The 20,355-nt window shown below is 38.2% G+C and overlaps 2 protein-coding genes across 5 annotated transcripts in view; both read left to right on the top strand.

The window, feature by feature from the left end:
* Nucleotides 1-1,328: 1,328 nt before the first annotated feature.
* The window catches only part of camk1da (calcium/calmodulin-dependent protein kinase 1Da), a 58,899-nt gene continuing 39,872 nt past the window's right edge, over nucleotides 1,329-20,355 (top strand). The window contains exon 1 of the mRNA XM_084112684.1: nucleotides 1,329-1,768. Within this exon, the coding sequence (XP_083968810.1) occupies nucleotides 1,671-1,768 (98 nt within the window). The 5' untranslated portion in view covers nucleotides 1,329-1,670. The remainder of the gene's footprint in view (nucleotides 1,769-20,355) is intronic.
* Nucleotides 10,465-15,478, top strand: LOC311081960 (uncharacterized protein). Of its 4 annotated transcripts, none has more exons than XM_084112689.1 (5): nucleotides 10,465-10,540; nucleotides 10,989-11,038; nucleotides 11,579-11,737; nucleotides 13,807-13,896; nucleotides 14,764-15,478. In XM_084112689.1, the coding sequence occupies exons 1-5, from the start codon at nucleotides 10,537-10,539 to the stop codon at nucleotides 15,076-15,078; spliced, it is 618 nt and encodes a 205-aa protein (XP_083968815.1). In that variant the 5' UTR covers nucleotides 10,465-10,536; the 3' UTR covers nucleotides 15,079-15,478. The 4 variants fall into 4 exon arrangements, with proteins under 4 accessions (XP_083968815.1, XP_083968814.1, XP_083968813.1 ...); XM_084112688.1 differs by having other exon boundaries at nucleotides 10,989-11,050; XM_084112687.1 differs by lacking the exon at nucleotides 10,465-10,540 and having other exon boundaries at nucleotides 10,807-11,038.

The raw sequence follows: 20,355 nt of genomic DNA, 5'->3' as shown, positions 1-20,355 counted from the left end.
AGCTCTGGCATCCTCTCACCATCTTGATCTAAAAGTCACATGGCAACTTGCTATGAGAAGGCCACCGACATCAAGGTAAATATTATTTTTACAGTGCAATTGTGTTAATTTGTATTATTTAAGTCGTGGTGTGTTAAATAATTTAAGCATTTCCTGCACTTTTAAAGCTTAACAGTTTATTGCTAAACACAGGCGAGGCGTGTGTAGAACTCTGAAGCTGGTTCGTGGATTATTATCATCATCAGTCTGCTAATAGGTGCCAGCAGATGTAGCCAAAGTGTTGTTTTACCTTGACTTTGCCTGAACTATTTTGCCTAACATGTTGACTTTGTTGCTTTAAAATGCGGTAACTATTAACAGTGATTAATATCATCATCTTGCATGTGCCATAATGCATATTAATGTGGCCACTGTTTTATTTACTTAGACTTTATTAAAATAATTGATCTGAACGGATGCATGCTTTTTTCAGTTGGACTTGAGCATGCTTTTGGTGCAATGCGAACAATCCACACAAGCACACGATCTCTCCTCCTCCTCTTCTCTCCTCTCTCATATGGCAAGCCATTTTAACATTTATTCCATAAAACTATTACTTTTTATAGTAATAGAACATATTTGTAAATACCAGGGAGAGATCCAATAGAAACTATATATATTTAAAAATTGTATTATTCATTAGATACCAGAACTTATTTCAACAGTGACTATATAGTTCTTTCCACAATGCACAATGTTTAAATCTGTCACTTATAATTGCATAGTATTTACTCCTTTGTGACTATATCACAACTGTCATTGTTAAATTGTAGCAAAATGTTTTTTGTTTTTTTTGGCCATTGAATTATTTTAGGATTTGTGGTTCACATATCAATTATTCGACTCTTACTATGTAATCCATTTTTTGCTGGAACCTGCAGGTTTACTATTAACTTTTCAATAGGTCTAATACTTATTCTTTAGTTAATTGTATTACAATAGTAGTATATTCTATTTTCCTTGTACGAATTGAATAGACACCATGTAGCCAACCTTGTTAGTAACTACAAGTAACATTTCAGATTGTCTAGTAAGAAACCAGTAATGCCAGAATAGATATCAGTAACTAGTTAATAGTTAAAGTACTGGTATCTGATGAGTCGGTACTAGTCACTGTAAAACTTTTTTTTTTTTTTTTTTTAATTATTAACTCGTGACAACAACAAAAAAGATGCGTATTAGTTGAGTGTTAAAACGGCTTGCCATATTTCTCATGCATTTGCTCTTTGTCAGGTCGCGCGGTGAGGAGCACAGCATCTTCCTCCTCCTCATTCACTCACTCACTCACTCTCTCTCCTCATTGCCATAACAACGGATGCAGCGCATCAGTCCGCGCGGGATCGACATTCAGCAGCCGCGCGCGGCGGAATAAACCCGCACCGGTGCCGTTAAGACACCGCAAAGGTGAAACACGCACGCACGCGCCACTCTGAACTATTTACGTCAAACCGTTTAGGCTGTCTGAGGGAGACGAGCGCACTCGGGAGATCCTCACCGGGGTTGTTTGGTAACGGTTCAACCCGGGAAGGCGAGAGAAGAAAGAGCAGGAAGTGCAGCGTGGGAAAGCGGGGAAAATCTCCGGGGATCTCCAGCTCACTTCTCCATCTACGGTCCTCCCCGATTTTTCCGCCATGGCTCGGGAGAACGGAGAGGCCGGCGGGGATTGCTCGTGGAAGAAGCAGGTCGATGATATCAAGGAGATGTTTGAATTCAAAGAGGTGCTCGGGACGTGAGTAACTTTATTTTGACTTTGACATGCGGCTATAAACAGAACACACTTATGAAAATTCACCATGGTGACCACAGTTTCCCCTAAACACTGTAGTGGGAATGCTGGTCTGTGAGTTCGGTCTGGTTTTACGGTGGTTTTGGGTGCGCTTGACAAGCTGAACTAAAACCCTTAAACCATCTTAGGCTTGTTTAAGATGCTGGTTTCAGCACTATATGCTTAGCCTATACTGTAAAACCAAGTTTCAAACAGCGTCAGGATATTTCTTTCACTTTTTGCTTATTAATTTTTGATTGCAGTGGTGGCTAATACCATAACAATACACTAATAATAAGTTTTAATACTGCCATTTTTAAGAGTGAAATCAAAGTGGTGCCAAAGTTCATTAGACTTTCTTTTTTTTTTTGACCACTTTGAAGTTAATTATGGACAAAGATAATCGATTTGAAACTCATACAGTCAAGTACCCGAAATTATTGTGTCAACAAGTTAATGCATTGACCCAAATAAGTTATTTTATAATGATTCTCAACATTTTTACAGTGTATGGCTACCATAGTAAAATGTATGTAATGGAGAAGTAATGCCATACATGCTCAATGTAGTTTTGCAAAAAATACAATAAATTATAAACAATAACAAACAACCCTGCTGGATCCATCCTAAATCCATCCGATCAGTCGTTGGTAGACCATCTTGGACCAGCAGCAAAGGCCAGTTTAAGGTTGTCAGACTGGTTTTGGACCAGCTAGAAACCAGCCATGTTCCCAAACACCATCTTAAACGGTCTTCTCCAAGCATGAACGTTTTGTTGTGGCTACACAAGAGAGGAGCAATAATGTTCTGACCGGGGTTTCATTATTATTCACTCCTTATCTAAAAGCAGAGAGTCAGAAAGCACTGCAGAAATGTATGATGCATTGTTTGATGCATAAAGGGCCATGCCGGTTTCCGTTAGCCTGCATGCGTTGCTTTTGCAGTGGTTGTGGTCATGCACGTGTGTTTGATGATAAACAGTGGGATTGTTTTGCAGTCTGCAGCCACTTGCATCGCCATGCATGCATGTTTTCATCCACCACACAATAGTGATTTACTCTCAGGTTGTTAGTTAGCTGATATTCAATTCGTGCGTCTACCATGTCTGAACTACACAGTTGCACTGATGCACAGTTCTTGTTGTGCATCCTTGCAGACCTGTACAGTGTTTACGTGCTGCGGCGGGTCGCCCCGGTCGCTTTGACTGCAGTAATTTAATCTCTGTGTGCTAACCAGGGGAGAGTCGGATTAACCAGGTCGGATTATTGCCCTGGAGGAAGACAGTCCTTGAATAGATTGTGTCCAAATTTCATAATGCCCGTCTGAGAGGTTTACCTAAAGTGTAAGTTCGCCGATTTTCAACCTGATTTGTATTGACCCTTTTCACATTTCCGGGTTTCTCAGAAGCAGAAGTCGTCATAGTTGGGTAAACTTCTATAGAGGTGAATGAGAGACTACATTAAACATATTTTTTGTGCTCCAATTTGCTCAAATAGCAAAAGAAATACTCAATATTATATTCACAACTTTCAAAAGGAGTAAAAAAACAAAAAGTAAGATTGATAACGGCAGTCGGAAGAGAGAAAGATATAGCAATTTTACTGTCTCTGTATTAGAAACACCCTCACAGCAGTAACTAGTTTTTTGTAATTTGATGCAAAGGTAATATAATACTAAGTATAGCATTATAAATATACATAAAAAAAAAATAAAAAAAAAATATATATATATATATATATATATATATATATATATATATATATATATATATATATACACACAGTAGTCAACATTTGAAGTGGATCAAAACCTTTCATCAAAGTTGTACATGGATTTTGAACAATTCCCGTTCTTGTCTTAGGACAACTTTGATGAACTTCTTTGATCTACTTCAAATGTTGACTGTAATATAAAAACTGTGCGGGATTTACGATGCTGTTGACAGTTAAAACGCGTCAGAGTCTGTGAAAATGGTCCATTTGGTACATCGCAGCGACTGACGCTAGTGGTCTTTAGCGTCCTTGTTCGCATGCCCACCGCCTCCTATGCCGGCGACCTGGGTTCGAATCCCGCTCGGAGCGGGTTGAGTAGGACCGGTTAAAAAGCCTTTAGCTACTGCACTGGATCCTTCACTGTAAACTGAAAATAACTCATTACTGCTAAACGTTTACTCTTTGAATTCTTGCATCCTGGTACAAGTTGACACCATTGTGACTAAAAGTTTGCTAAGAAGTATTTCCTACCAAAGCAAGGCGGTATTTGACTCTGATCAAACCTATCCTATAGGAGCAGACTGAGAGTGACCTTAGAATCCAACATAACCAGTACATTATGGGTAAAAGGGAAGACGACAGCCTTTTTTCCCCTCTGTTTTCTCTAGCACAGATTTAAAAATGATTTTTCACCTTTCTACCACACATGCAGCCAAGTTTTATTCCCATCAGTGATTTCCCCTTTTAACGATCATGTGATACTTCACACTATTGTCACACATTGCATGTTAATATAATTACAGTATCACTAAACAAGGTGTCACAAGATTACACTAATGTAAATAAACTATGACCATGATTGTTCAGTCAGAGAAGTGTTTTGTAATAGAAGAGCTCCGACTGTGAGCACACATCTATTAAACCTATGATTAGGTGGATCTGAGCTCTATGTGAAGACGCTGCCGTCATAGCAACCCAAGAGACAGGAGTCATGGCAACTCTGACTGGCCAGTTCAAGCACACCATTAAGAGGGTCTCACCAATCTTCATTTCCCCTCATATAAAAAAATGCTGCTGGCATGGTACGGTTCTCTTCGCCCACGCTCAGGCACACGCAGATTTTATTTATCCACCCACAGTCATCCAACTGGCCATTATAAACCAGTACACAGCATGCCTGATCTTTACTGTGTTCACAGCATAGTGTTATTATTTTGAAATATCGATTATTGATCAGGCTAAAATGGCAAGGAAAAGCTGCAGCATTCTTATAACCCTGTTAGTTCACTTTATCCAGGGCTTTTCCTGAAGAACGACAGCCGTGTTGACGTTTCCGGCAGAGTGGAGGGTATTTCTGCACATGTTTTTTGACGGATGTGTCAAATTCAACAGTTGGGCTCTGCAGGGGTAGCTTTCTAAAACCATATGCTTTTAGAAACGAAACGGGTTCTGCTCTGAGACCTCGGCTATTTCACATCCTCTACCCGACCATCTCACACTTGAACACATGAATCATTCAGTTGTAGCTTGTTTGGTCCTGAATGACCACACAAGACTGACTTCACTTTTCTTTTTGTGTATGTAATGGAGAACTAATGCTGTAAATGCTTATGTAGTTTTCTCTTATTTTCTTGGTCTGCAAAAAACTAGTAGACAATAAATTATAAACAATAACAAACAACCCTGCAGGAAAATCCATCTTAAAATGGTCCAATATGATCAGTCGTTGGTAGACCATCTTGGACCAGCAGCAAAGGCCAGTTTAAGGTCGTCAGACTGGTTTTGGACCAGCTAGAAACCAGCTACCATGTTCCCAAACACCATCTTAAACGGTCTTCTCCAAGCATGAACGTTTTGTTGTGGCTACACAAGAGAGGAGCAATAATGTTCTGACCAGGGTTTCATTATTATTCACTCCTTATCTAAAAGCAGAGTCAGAAAGCACTGCAGAAATTGTATTGTTTGCATCCTGAAGGTATTTTGGTGGAGCTATTTTTTGGCTTGTATTCAAAAAAAAAAATAACTCATTAAAAGACGTTTGTTTAATGCATAAAGGGACATGACGGTTTCCGTTAGCCTGCATGCACATGAATCATTCAGTTCTAGCTTGTTTGGCCCTGAATGACCACACAAGACTGACTTCACTTTCTTTTTCTAGCTTTCTTGCTCTGTGTTTGTGCATGTAACTGCTAGATCATTTCCTGATCTCTCAAACCCTACTTTTAAACCTTATGTAAGCCTTCCTGTTTCTTCACAAGATGTACATTTTGGGGGCCAGGTGCATAAACGGTTGCAATGGAAGCTTTTTGTCTTTACTTTAAAAAACAAAAACACTTGTGTATTAGTAAGCGTTCTGTTAAAGCTTAAAGTCAAAAAAACTCACCTCCTTCTAAGTGTAGTATTATATAAGTACTGTTTTACTAGGCCTATATCATATAAGTATGATGAGACGTATCATTCATGTCTGTTGCCAAGTATGCACTGAAGTTTTATACTTGGACTTTGAATTTGCTCAAATCCATAACCCTTGGAGCATTAGTAACATGCTTACCATAATAAGCACCGCTATTAACAATATTATCACCCGCACAGTATGAATATGTAGAAATAGACTCGTTCACTCTGCCTAGTAGACATTAGGGACATGATAATTCAGTGTTGTGTTTCGTCTGTGTGTGTGAACACCTCCAGTGTTGTTCTCTGAACTGAATTATTCAGTATGTGGAGCGCACAGAGGCCACAGGAGGTCATGTGATCACTCAACAGGTGCGTGTGCGCCAGGTACTGTGTACATGATGCTACTGTTAGAAAACTCTCAGAGCCGCAATCTAAAACACACACATATCGTACGCCAGGTGAGGTGACTCGAGAGGAGAGGAGAGAAAGGAAAGGCAGAGGAGAGATAAAAAAAAAAATAGAGAGAAAGGAAACATTGAGGTCATGAAGCCCTTAATTGCCTGCTCCATTTTCAGGCCTGTGCTCCTGGCTTTGTCCTCTATTTAGAATCTCTCTCTCTCTCTCTCTCTCTCTCTCTCTCTCTCTCTCTCTCTCTCTCTCTCTCTCTCTCATATCCCATCCCTCCGTTTCTTACTGTACTTTATTAAAGTGACTTTTACAGGGCGAGCCATAGTTCAAAATGAGATTCTATTATAAAATCCTTGTCACAGATACTCGCTGTGCTCTGTTATAAATGAGATAAGCCTGAGTTCTTTGGAAAGTGTCTTATAGGTACACTAAATCATTTGTGTCCACTTGAATAGCACTTTTTTAATACAAAAACTGTCACATCGGGCAGTGAAACAAACAAAAAATATTAAGTACACTCTTAAGGTTCTCCTTGGTATGTCATGGTTGTTGTTTTACAAAGGCCTCTTTGTGACATTTACTAACATTTTTGTTGGCCTCTGCAAGTATTTCAGTTGTGTGAATAATAAATAAGTGGAAAAAAAATATATGTCTGGGAACATTTCTTTTAGCCGTTGGCGGGTGCTTTGAAAAACTTTAGTTTGAATTTTGAATATCTTTTTAGTGTGGGTGTTTACTGCAAAAAATATTATTTTTCTTTGTGCAAACATCCTTTAAATAAGATACATTTACTGATTTTAAGATACTATTTGCAAACCGGATAAAAAAATCAACTCAATTTCTTTCTTTTTTTAGATATTGTAATTTATTCCTGTAACGAGTTTTCACCAGCCATTACTCCAGTCTTCAAAAATCATTCTAATATGCTTATTTTCTGCTCAAAAAACATTTATTGTTATTATTATTTCTTCCAAAAAAACCTTTCTGACCCCAAACCTTTAAGCAGTTGTGTACATCTACAGTAGTCAACATTTGAAGAGGATCAAAACCTTTCATCAAAGTTATACATGGATTTTGAACAATACCCGTTCTTGTCTTAGGTCAACTTTTATGAACTTTTTTGATCCACTTCAAATGTTGACTACTGTAGATTCAAGGATGTTGAGATACTTATCCTGAAAAACAAGAAAAAAACACAGAAAAGTAATAATTTGTTTGCAGTGGTGAGAGGTTTTGTATTGCGATAGAGTGTGTCTTCATGTGTTTGCGAGTGTTCAGTGATGTGGTAAGCTTGAGATCCTGAGTCAGCTGTCCGAGGTGTAATCTTTAGCTTTTACGCCGTCTGCGTTCAGACACAGGGGAAAGTTACGCTTACTCTGACAGAAAATATCACAAATTGCTTAAAGGTGAAGTGTGTAATTTTTTTATTCGTAATTACGTTCTCCAATCCTAGTTTGCAGAGAGATGTGCCATAAATAAAAGTGCAGATATTACACTTTTAACCTTTAACAGCCCATTTGGGAAAATTCAAACTGTTCAGAAAAGTGCGTTGAATGAATGAATGAGGCATTTATATAGCGGTTTCATATGTACTACTGTACACCCAAAGCGCTTTACAATCAAATCAGGGAATCTGATATGAAACCACCAGTGTTTCGAGTCTGAAGGAGTTGACAGCTTTGCAAGAAATCCTTTTAGAAATTACTATTGGTATTTTTTCTTTATGTAAACATTCTTTAAACATGATACATTTACTGATTTTAAGATACTATTTGCAAAACGGATTTGAAAAATCAACTAATTTTATAGGGCAAATCTGATTTTTTTTTTATAGGTTTTTTATTTAGGTATGATTTGTTTTTAATGTGTTGGTTTCGTGATGATAGATTTCTCTGAAAACACTTCAAGTACTGTACTCTACCATTTAAAGGAGACATATCATGCTTTTAAATCGTTCCTTTTTACATATAAATCATACATTTGTAGTCTATAAAAAGCGGAACTGCAATGCTTGGGTCTGAATTCCTCATTATTATAGCTCCACAGGCCCCTTTTCTACCCCTTTTCTGATGTGCGTCTGAGAGCAACTCGTTTTGGTGCGGTCTCTTTAAATACAATTGAGACACTTCATACCCCGCCCACACTCGGTTCAACTCCACCCCGTTCGGCCATTTTTGTAGTTTGATAGCAGAGATACGATTATCTAGCGGCACAGAAACGTTTTATTCACACCTTATTAACAAAATGTCAACAACGGAAGACTTGTCCAGCCAGCCTTACATGTTCGAGCCAGAGTCGGAGCCGGAGCGAGATGAAAATGAAGACGACGAACCTGTAGAACAACGTCTTCATATGGATGTATCGCAATGGTGTGTACTGTATTTATGTACACATGAAACTTTGGTCTTCCGACCTTTTACCACCGTGTCGATTTATTTTGATTAATATGTGCGAGGGAGAGAGAGCAAGACAGCGTCTAGTTTGGAGACGGTGAAGTCTTGTTTACACTTTCGCCTGGCTCTGAAGAGAGAGAGTGAGCGCGCGCGCGACCGGGTCTCTCTCTCTGCTCGTTCTTTCAGTTAAACATGCGTCCTGTAACAAGCGCGGCAGTTCATCTACATTAAACGGTGTAATGAAGCGTGTGGGTTACTACATCCAACAACCGAACATTTTAACTTACCCTCTCGTAACTTCTGCATCCTTTAGCTTGGACTACAAAATTGCAGCGAGAAATAAAAATGGCGGATTGCTCGAAGTGGTGGGCCGGAAGTCAATGTCCTTATTTGGCAGTTCCGCTGCAAATACTGTGACGTAATAGTTCAAAAAACGTCATAGATAACAGAAAAATCGGAACAGGTTGAAAAATATGACCAAAACAGAATATAAAGATATCAACGAAGCACCTGAAGAGAATAATTTCATATTTTCTGTACTTCTAAACACTCCAAATATACAACAAAATGCATTTAAGGGCTAAAAAAGTGCATTTGGCATGATATGTCCCCTTTAAAAGAAATCTCTTACGCTCACCTAACAAAGTACATTAAAACCAGTAATATTGTGAAATATTGTAAAATTTAAAATATCAGTTTTTTATTTTTATATATTTGAAATAATATATTGTAAAATGTGGAGATTTACCATTAATAGAAGTATAGATATTACACTCTTAACCTTAAAAGGCCCATTCACACCAAGGACGATAACTGTAACGATGAAGATATAGTTCTAAAAATAAAAGAATAGCAGAGTCCACACCACAACTATAACAATAACGCCACAGTTGATGAACGATAAAAACATTGACAGCCAATCAGAATCCATCCTGCTTTAAAGAGCTTGAGCATTTAAAGCTGCAGACGACAAAACTGCAGCACGCGCTTATAATAAACAGAACGATATCGTCCGCTGGTGTGAGCGCTATATTGTTATCCTTATAGTTAACGGTTCTTGGTGCGAACAGGCCTTTAACCTTTTACCTATTTTGGTAATCTCAAGTCTGAAGAAGTTGACAGCTTTTCAAGAAATCACTTTAAAAGTCTCTTCTCTCTTAAATGAGCCCCTGTGGCACAATCTGTTTTTGAGAACAAAAGCACGCAGTTTCGCAAGTTTCCTCTGATGCAAACATCTTGTGATTGCTCTAATAGATCCCCCCCCCATGTGTGCCGCTCACACAACCATCTGCTGCGCCGTCGACGTGCGCGACAAAGCCACCGCCAGGTATTAAAGGGTTAGTTCCCCCCAAAATTCTGTCAGTAATTACTCACCCTCATGTTGTTCCAACCCCGTAAGACTTTCGTTCATCTTCACAACACAAATTTAGATATTTTTGTTGAAATCTGAGAGCTGGCTCACTTCTTCATACACTGTAAAAAGTGATTCTGAGTTTTAGTCAGGTGGACTAGTAAAATCATGTCTTGTCAACTTGCAGTGTCTCACTACACAATAGGATGAGTTATGACAACCTCAACTTGAAGGGAAATGGAAAACTTTAAATAACGTGTTCATATAACAACAAAGCATAGGTTCTATCAACTTTCTGTGTAATGCGCATGTGCCAGAAACTCTACGTCATGATGACGTACTATTTGAACGAATTTGAGGCAGACGCGCCATCGCCATTTTTTTGCACGAGAAGTTGCCGATGCAAGAAAAGACGAAGGAGCCCGCGTTTGAACGAGTACAGGTGGACTTTTATGGACTGCAAATAATGAAATGAGTAAGTATACCCTAATTTGTGCTTTCTTTCATGTTAAATTAGGCTTGTTTCGTTAGCGCATCTCGTCCGTGTTTTGATTCCAGGCACATTTTGATTACATTTGGCAAACTCGATTAACGTTAGTTATCAGAAGCCACACGCACTGCCAGGCAAATTTCTGCTCGCTCGACAGAGACACCGAGCTGCTGTCGAGACGTGAGCAGAAAGAGAAGTCGTCATTAAAAGTTAATGTTTATAAATAGATAAAATAGTGTACATATAATTTTTTTTAGCGTGTTCTTAATCGGTTCATTATCGTTAGAAACACCTAATAACCAGTAATGTTAACGTTAAGTTAATATCTGAAGCAGCGCGGCCAGTCCATATTTGTGTTTAACATGACAAATAAAAATGCTTGATTGACTTATGTTTCTTAAACGCCCTGTTGTTATTTTTTCAAATGACATAGGCTACCATATGAATGTTTTTGAGCACGTGCAAACGGCGTGTCTTCTATTGGTAAGTTGCGATGTAAGTTATTAATATAAGTTCATAAATTTTTGTAGTGTAATAATCACATTATTAAACTTATATGTAATTTGTGTTACCTGTGAAGCTCTGAAGAATCATGAAATTCAGAATTACATTATTTGTAGAAAACATTTTAACATAATAAAAGCTATATGTATAGCATTGCTCACTTTTATATTGACAGCAACATCATCAGTATAATATTCAATGCATCACCCAGCCATAGAAATAAAAAATGTTGATATTTTTTTCCTCATTGTATTTGGGGAGTAAGATGTTTTAGGGCTACATGATTATGACAAAAATCATAATTTTGCCTATTATAATAAATTTGTTTACACAACAATTGTAGACACAAACAAGTGCTGTTCTATTAGAAGATATGGGAAAACTTAATATCCTAAGATTATATGACCAGTTCTTTCATGTTGAGTGAAATTAAAATGTTTTAACTTGTTAATGTTGTAAGACTGTCACTGAGACCCTGGCATCTTTGTTAAATTTGTAAATGCATTTATGTTTTTATAGATCAGCAAAGAATTCACCAGGCTTGTGTCAAAGGACCCGAGCAAGTCCTTTTTGGAAGGCCTAGATGGTCATCTCTCAAAGCAGATACAGTTATTCAGGTCAAAGCGGTATGAGGACATTCCAGAAATGACTTCAGTACTGGAGAATGTTGATAAGGATGTGAGTCAATTTATTTTAAAGCAGTCTTTCTCTCCCCAAAATGACAATTCTGTGATCATTTACTTACTTACTCACATCATAAACCTAGTGATAGTGACATCTTTTCATACAATGACTTCAGAGTAACTGTCTAAAAAGTAACCTATACGATTTGTATGTCATATTCAAAGTCTTCTGCCATCATACAATCTCTTTGTATGATGAAAACATACACATTTCAGTCATTGTTTACAATAATGTTTTATTGTATTAGCTACTACATAAATATCAAGCCTCATTGGTTCTTGCAAGTCTTTTGATCAAATGTCATGACACAAGAACTAATGAGGTTTGATGTTGTTGTTGTAGTATGTCGTAGTAACCTTAACACTGATATGATCTGATCAGTTCATTACACAAAGTTTTAAAACTTTTAAAATAGGCAACATGACTCATCCACTACTTTTAACTGCATTTTTTATAGTGTTGACTTGTCCTTTATAGAGCTTAACAGCCTAGCCATTGTTCATTTATGAATATTTTTGCATGTGTTTAGAGTGGCATGTTGGTGAGTAAATGACAATTATCATCTTTGGTAACCTATCCTTTAAAGTGTTGTTACAACCTCAATTCATTTAAGGCAGGGGTGCCCAATCCTGCTCCTGGGGAGCCAAGATCCTGCAGAGTTTAGCTTCAACCCCAATTAAACACACCTGAACCAGCTAATCAAGGTGTTCAGGATCACTACAAACTTCCAGGCAGGTGTGTTGAACCAAGTTGGAGTTAAACTCTGCAATACATTATTGGCCCTCCAGGAGCAGACTTAGAGTGCTTTCACACTGGGGTCATTTGCTGCGGTACGAGCCCGAGCGCGATTGTTCCTGGTTTCACACTCAATTTGATTCTATTGAACCCTGGTGCGTTTGCGTGCATATTACATCATGGCAAACGTGCACGGCGCATGATAGAAAACAGAATGTGGGTCAATATAATTCGGTGCTATTATGCGCAGCTGAGTGAACAACACAGGTTTACTGTGTGTGTGTGTGTGTGTGTGTGTGTGTGTGTGTCGCATAAGGTGACCTTCTGCTGCTTGCAAACGGACTCTTTTGAGGAGACAGTGGATTTCCAAATTTGTTGCCCTGATTCCACGTGCTGTGCGCGAATACACTGCAGGCTCACTCTCGTTCGTATCCAAGGTAAATCATCAACACTGTCATCCCTTACATGTGTTTTATTTAACTAAATACATCATAATCAGCTAAAACGCATGCGCAGGTCACTTTACTTCCTGTAAAACTGGGTGCGTGCTTGTTCAGGAAGTAAAGTGACCTGCGCATGCGTTTTAGCTGATTATGATGCATTTAGTTAAATAAAACACATGTCCAGGATGATGGTGTTGAAGATTTACCTTGGATACGAGCGAGAGTGAGCCTGCAGTGTATTCGTGCACAGCGTGTGGAATCAGGGCAACAAATTTGGAAATCCACTGTCTCCTCAAAAGAGTCCGTTTGCAAGCAGCAGAAGGTCACCTTATGCGACACACACACACACACACACACACAGTAAACCTGTGTTGTTCACTCAGCTGCGCATAATAGCACCGAATTAATAAAAAACACAATATATTGCCCCATGTTCTGTTTTCTATCATGCGCCATGAACGTTTGCCATGACGTAATATGCACGCAAACGCACCAGGGTTCGATAGAATCAAGTTGAGTGTGAAACCAGACCAACGCTGCGGAGAGCGCCGGGAACAATCGCGCTCAGGCTCGTACCGCAGCAAACGAGCCCAGTGTGAAAGCACCCTTAGACACTCCTGATTTAAGTGCCATGAGCGTGTTACACCCACTATTAAATCTTATTTTGGTGCTGAACAAAAAGGTAACAAACAACTGTTGTTGCACCACATCACTGGTAAATTATTTACAACAAAAGTGTACAAGTGAAAATGTGCAAATTTGAAATGAATGTTTTTATTTTTTCTAAAAACAAGACAGAGGGAGGGGGAGAAAGGATAAACGAATAAAGAAAAACAAAGGATTGATCCAATAAAGCTGGTACTTTAACCATCCTTTAATTTACAGACAACAAACCAAACGATGAGGACTGCAGCATTGCTTGACCTGCCGTGGTACATGCGAGAGATTCCTTCAAAATTCATGAAGATATGTGAGGTAAGCTGAAACCTTTAAAGGAGAACTCCAGTCAATTTTAACATTGAGCTCATTTTTTTGTACATTTGGAGTGCTGTCAGTACAGAGAACAACGACAAAAATCGGTGTTGCCTACACCGTGTTATCCTCTTTTTAAAATTTGCACCCTGTTGACTTAAATGGGGCAAGTTTTAAACCTGCTTTTAGCCTCTTAAAATCCTTGATGTGTCATTACAAGTGCACAGCCAATGTGAGTGATTCCTTCAGAGTGAACACGGGTGAATCTGACTGCAGTAGATGTGAAAGATATTAATAAAAATGATGTTATTTCAGCCAGCGCACATACCTGTATTTACATCCTGTTTTCGGTCGAAGTCCAAAGTAGAGTTCACGCGCGTGATCATAGGTACTAAACCTATGCACGTGAACTCGACAATCGACTACTGTGGACTTCGACCGAAAACAGGATGTAAATACAGGTATGTGCGCTGGCTGAAATAACATCATTTTTATTAATATCTTTCACATCTACTGCAGTCAGATTCACCCGTGTTCACTCTGAAGGAATCACTCACATTGGCTGTGCACTTGTAATGACACATCAAGGATGTTAAGAGGCTAAAAGCAGGTTTAAAACTTGCCCCATTGAAGTCAACAGGGTGCAAAGTTTAAAAAGAGGATAACACGGTGTAGGCAACACCGATTTTTGTCGTTGTTCTCTGTATTGACAGCACTCCAAATTTACAAAAAAATGAGCTCAATGTTAAAACTGACCGGAGTTCTTCTTTAAGGCAAAACAAGGAAAAATTGCAGGGGTCTGGGGACTGTAAATTGTTTGTGTAATTGGTTTTAAGTAATAGTACCTTGTTTTGTTTGCATTCTATAAAGCCCAGTGACATTGAAGAGGAAGTGATCAAGGGTGTGGTGATAGGAATCCTACTGGTTGTGGAAAATGTGATGGAACCTCAGTCAGCGTTCTACAATGACATTGTCCTGGTGATTGAGGAAGAAGTGGTAATGCGTCACCTGAGTGCTGTACCTAATGCTTTTCTGAACCTGATGGGCCTGGTGTACGCATTAAACCTCAACTACCCAAAGAAATTCAAATTCACTTTTGAAGTGATACAGCTCCTGTTTATTGGTGTTGGATCAGACTCTTGCACCGCAAGAGTTCACTCTTTGAAGAGCAAGTTGCTGAGATAAGACAGAAAACAAATGTTGGTATTCTTGATTTTCAAACAGACTGTTTTCTTGTTACCTTGTTCTGCTTGCTCTTTCCTTGCCATGTTTCTACGAGTGGGAACTGAAGACACTGTTTTTAAACAGTTTAATCTGTGAAGTTTTTAATACAGCTTATTGTGAATTCTTCATGTACACTTGTTCCTGCAATGAAAATATCTGATAATGACAAGGAGAGTTATTTGTACTATTTTGGCTCTAAGATGGGTCTGTGCATAGAGAAGTTTGCACTTGTTTGTGTGAGCTGTATGTATGTGAGGGTTTTTCTTGTGGAGTTTTTTTTTTATCTTTGCAAGATAATTCTTTGTGTCTGTCTTTTGGGTGCAATGCATCTATTTAAAAAAAATAAATGCTGAGAGTTTCAATTTTGCAGTTGTTGATTTCATTAAAAATCTGGTTCCAGATAGATATCTAGAATTTCTTGTTAAAGCAAGCAATGCAGTCCAGTAAACTCAAATAGTTAAGTTATGATGTTGAGGAAAAATGACTATTTATGTCAATTAGACTTAGTTAATGGTTGTGAAAACATGAAAAATTAAGTTCATCCAATATGTTTTTCAGTTGACTTAACTAAAAATGATAAATGCTTATTAATTGATACAGTACGTTGGCTCAATTTACTGCAAGTTATTTCAACAAATACATACAAGTTGAGTGAACTTAAATCCTAACGTTGGTTAAACTTGACTGAGTCAATGCAATAAGATGACTTGACTAAGTCAAGTTGTGTCAACAAATCATTTTTTACAGTGTAGGCTTCTATGTAATCGATATCTGCCATCCCAGAAGACACCGTTAAAGTAGTCTAAACTTTTAAATGGTAGTGTACAGTATGTACTTACATAAAGTGTTTTCAGAGAAATCTATCATCACGAAACCAACACATTTAAAACAAATCATACCTAAATAAAAAACTTGGACTGTTTTAACAATGTCTTTACTAACTTTTCTGGGATGGCAGATATCGATTACATAGAAGCCTATGAAGGAGTGAGCCAGCTCTCAGATTTCAACAAAAATATCTAAATTTGTGTTCTGAAGATGAACGAAAGTCTTACGGGGTTGGAACAACATGAGAGTGAGTAATTACTGACATAATTTTCTTTTTTGGGTGAACTATCAGAGAAACTACATGATAGGTTCTTGTAAGATCCTCATGAAAGTCATCTCATCCAATGCATGTTGACAGGTTGGTTTGCAGGGAGTTATACAGTAACTGAATTTGTTGTTTGGCTTTGGGGTCATGTGCCGGATTAATCGCCCTGATCAAAGCAAACGGCTTCACAGTGGAGGAAACCCGTCTGGAGATTATCCTCTCCCTTCCATCTCTCCTCAAGCTCTGCTGTCTTTGGCTCACTCGCTCACTCGCTCTTCTGTTCATCCGAGTGTACGGTCTGGTTCCTGCCATCGCTTTCAGCCAAGGGGACGACCGTCTGTACTCGTGTCACCAATGTTTATCAGCAAAGCTTGTTCACTTAACAAGAGCGGGCAGAATCTGAATGAGATTATGCCCAAATCCCATCTGTTGCTGACAACATGTGCACCACAACACGCCACCCACAAACAGTCTTATGTGTTTTTACAGACTTCAACTTGTCTTTGTTGCATTTGATGTACTTCCGTTGTATTATAATGCAACTGTGCTACAAATACTCATTATCAGTCACTTTAATGATCTGGGTTGTGCAATTTATGTAATTCTCAGTTTCTAGCAATCAACATATAAAGACGTTTCTGTCTTCATTGCCTGCATGTACACCAATAATGTGATTATTTCCAATAATCAGAGTAAGGGCTTTATCTAGGTAAGATGTTTACATGACACACACAAACCTTTTCACTCCTGTTTACATGCAATTTTCATTATTCTGATTATTCTCTAAGAAGTGTGGTTATTTATACCGCCATTATCACATAGGCTACCCCAAAGCAAAGATGAACTCACACACAGACAGTAAGAAATGGTCTGGCCTCGGTCATTTTTCTGTGACGCGCCTAAAATTACTGCATTATATCAATGTCCCACAACGTTAATGTCAACGTGAACTCAGTTTCATCAGCAAACCAAAACTGCACATTCCCACTTTGCAATGGATGTGATTAAAGTGTTCACATGCCTGTTTATTGCAATTAAAATCAGCATACACCACGTTTACTACAATTATGGTTGCTATGATTTTATGAGCTCAATTTGATCAAAGTATTGCGTTTAAATGAGGTATAGTTTAATCACATTATTGCCTGAATCTCATTATAATCGCATTATGAGGGTGCACCATCCTTTTGTTTGTTCTTCTGTGGAACACAAAGGAAGATATTTGAAGAATATTTTTTCAAGTCAATGGGGTCCAAAACAGCATTGGGCCCCATTGACTTCCATTGTATGAAATGGAAAAACACCCCCTTTCAAAATATCTTCTTTTTTGTTCCACGGAAGAAAAAACATCATACAGGTTTGGAATGACATGAGAGTGAGTAAATAATGGCAATGTAAAGTTAATGTTCAGTATGATAACTGGACTCCTGCTGAAGTAAACATGCAATACAAGGTCATGTGATGGTGTTTAAAACATTTGTTATATGAAATCGCAAGAATATTTCTGCCCACTAAAATACAGACTATAACTGGCATTTAGAGGTTTAGTACCTTAAATGACCTTTTTATGAAAAACCCCACACTACTATTTGGGACATCCCCACACTAACATTTTGTGCCCATAAGGAAAGCAAAACCTGCCCACACACAGCGCATCACACCGCTAATTTCAAGTAGGATTAGACTTACTAACACTCCTTTCAAGTCCATTAGGGAGGAAAGCATTTGCCTAGCTATGTTTTTATTGACACTTTGCAGCCCCTTTAAACATATGTGAGTCATTATTATACCCTGCTTGTTGTGTAGCAGGTATAATATGGCTGTGATTAGTGGGTTTGTATTACATCTCAGCTGGGGTTTTACTTGATGTCTTCATAAAGACCTGTATTTCAGCATAGCTCACTAATGTTGGATTGAGAGTCCAATTAATAGCCGTTGCGGCCATTGGTGAAATTGTGAAGTAATGCGGTAGATTGATATATGCATTCAGAGTGTGGTTTCTAACAATGTACTGAACTTGTGAAGATGCAGTCACATGCACGTTGTTTCAACTAGTGCAGTTAGTGTCTTATACAGGGGCGAAAGTGTAAAGCTGTAATTGCAGGCTAAATGAATGTCACTGTGTACCTTCACCAACCAAAAATAAAACGACATGTTAAATCGTTTTCCTCTTCAGGGACTATTTTTCCCGATCTGGTTCAACTTTAATAAGACAGCATGGGCAAGTCTGTCTCTTTAGACTGCCATTTAAAATATAGTTGCAGCAGTTTTCTTATTTATATTGTATATTATTGTCAGTTTTATCGTTATGCAAATTAGCCTACATCTTGTGTTTTGACTACTACTATACTACTAATTTCTGCACTGTGCACAATGCAGATCTCTTTGTGTGTATGAAAATCCACTACATTTTCCTAAACACGCATGCTGCATGAGATAATGTATCCCACAATGCAGTGCACTCAACATTTCTAGGGATGCACGATACATCGGCCACCATATCGGTATTGGCCGATATATGTTCTTTTTTAATGTAATTGTTATCGGCCCGATGATAAAATTTGGCTGATATATTAAAGCCGTATTAATACACTTCAGATGCGCACTGTTCGCCATGATGGTTTTGAATTGCTTGAAATATGATTGAAATCACTTCAAGAAAGAAAAAATCTGGTAAGTTCAACATGCATCGCAAGTCTGTCATATAGGCTACATAAAATTATAATTAGAACATTCTTGTGTGCTTGGGACGTGGATTTTAATGGTGAGACTTTTGCTTTTGTAATTAGGCTCTAAAAAATTATATAAAAATTTAGATTTATTGGCCAATATATTGGTCATAGGCTTTCAAATATAAAGAATTATCCATTATTGGTATCGGCAAAATTTTCATATCGGTGCATCCCTAAACATTTCCTTTTATTCCCCACTGTTTTTTTTTTTCTTCTTTGAACTGCCAAAAGGGTTGTTTTTTACATAAAATTCATAAAAATGCGGAATAAATCACATTTATTTTCAAGATGATAACTGGACTGAATTAAGCATGCAACGTGAGGTCATGTGATGTCATGTGAAATGTTTGTTACTGCACAGTGCACACTATATCACATACTATTTTCAATAAAATAGTTGGTAGTATTCAGTAAGCAGCATGACATTTTAAACAGAGCCACAGACATATTTTATGTCCAATTACTTGACCTGTCTGTCCTCTAATGTAATTTGTTCTACTGATTATTCAGTGCTTTCAAATTCAAATAATATTTTAATCAAATAGATTTCCAAATGAAAGAATTTTTGTGTAAAAGTACAGTTCGCCAAATTATACAGTAACATTCACTACTTGATTTATGAAAGTGTGAAAGGTGAATTTTTGTTTTATTCGCAATTTTGCATCTGTGGCCTTGCATGGTGTGCATAAGTGTGTATAGCGCATAGCTGTTATTGTTGCATCCACGCTTGTGAATGAGTTCTTATACTGTGCGGCTCCTCCTCCCATTTCGATGTGTCTCTTTCAGAAAACTTGATGCCAAAAATAGAGAATGAAGATTATATTCCTGCATTAGCTTTTAGTGTTCATTACTGTCATTATCTACAATCTTCCACTTGTCACTACTTCGTGTTCTAACACGCTCATAGGACTCGGACACAAGCGCTGCCCAGTATTTTAGGATCAACCTCCGTTTATAAATAGTGACCAGGTTTTCTGCCCAGTCGGGAATACGGATCTTCGTTTAGCCTAGCGGCTCAGGGCTTTGGCATTCACTGTGAGTCCTGCTGACAAATAGTGCTGCAATTTAAGACAATTACGTTAGCCACATTAATCTGTATCAACGTCAACCTTAAGTTCTTTCACAAGAGTCAAGTTGTTTCCTCGATCGCTATCTCTGCTAAGCCAGGACTGGTCTACAATGCGATTGGAGCTAAGGGATAAAGTCATCATTTGGAACCGCTTTGTGAGGGAACAGACCGTCTGCGTAGAGGATAGTGGTGAAGCTTAGGTTGAAGTGTATTGGAAAGGGCACTGGAAGTAAACGGCTAAATAAAAAAAAGCCTGTTTTGGAACAGCCTGTTCATTATCTGCTTGGCCTTTAACTAAGCCCTGCACTGATCCTGAATGCATCCTTACAAGAGTAGAAAAGGAG

This window comes from Abramis brama, assembly GCF_963993115.1.
Source record: "Abramis brama genome assembly, chromosome: 4".
NCBI lineage: Eukaryota > Metazoa > Chordata > Actinopteri > Cypriniformes > Leuciscidae > Abramis > Abramis brama.
The sequence above is the reverse complement of the archived record's forward strand: the minus strand, read 5'-3'. Positions and strand labels throughout refer to the sequence as shown.

What these genes read in the sequence shown, in the direction of transcription:
- LOC311081960 (XM_084112686.1), top strand. Translation starts at nt 10,946, where the DNA reads ATGTTTCTTAAACGCCCTGTTGTTATTTTTTCAAATGACATAGGCTAC. An exon ending in TTCTATTGGTAAGTTGCGAT is followed by an intron (nt 11,051 to 11,578) that starts GTAAGTTATTAA and finishes ATGTTTTTATAG; the next exon opens with ATCAGCAAAGAATTCACCAG. An exon ending in AATTCATGAAGATATGTGAG is followed by an intron (nt 13,897 to 14,763) that starts GTAAGCTGAAAC and finishes CATTCTATAAAG; the next exon opens with CCCAGTGACATTGAAGAGGA.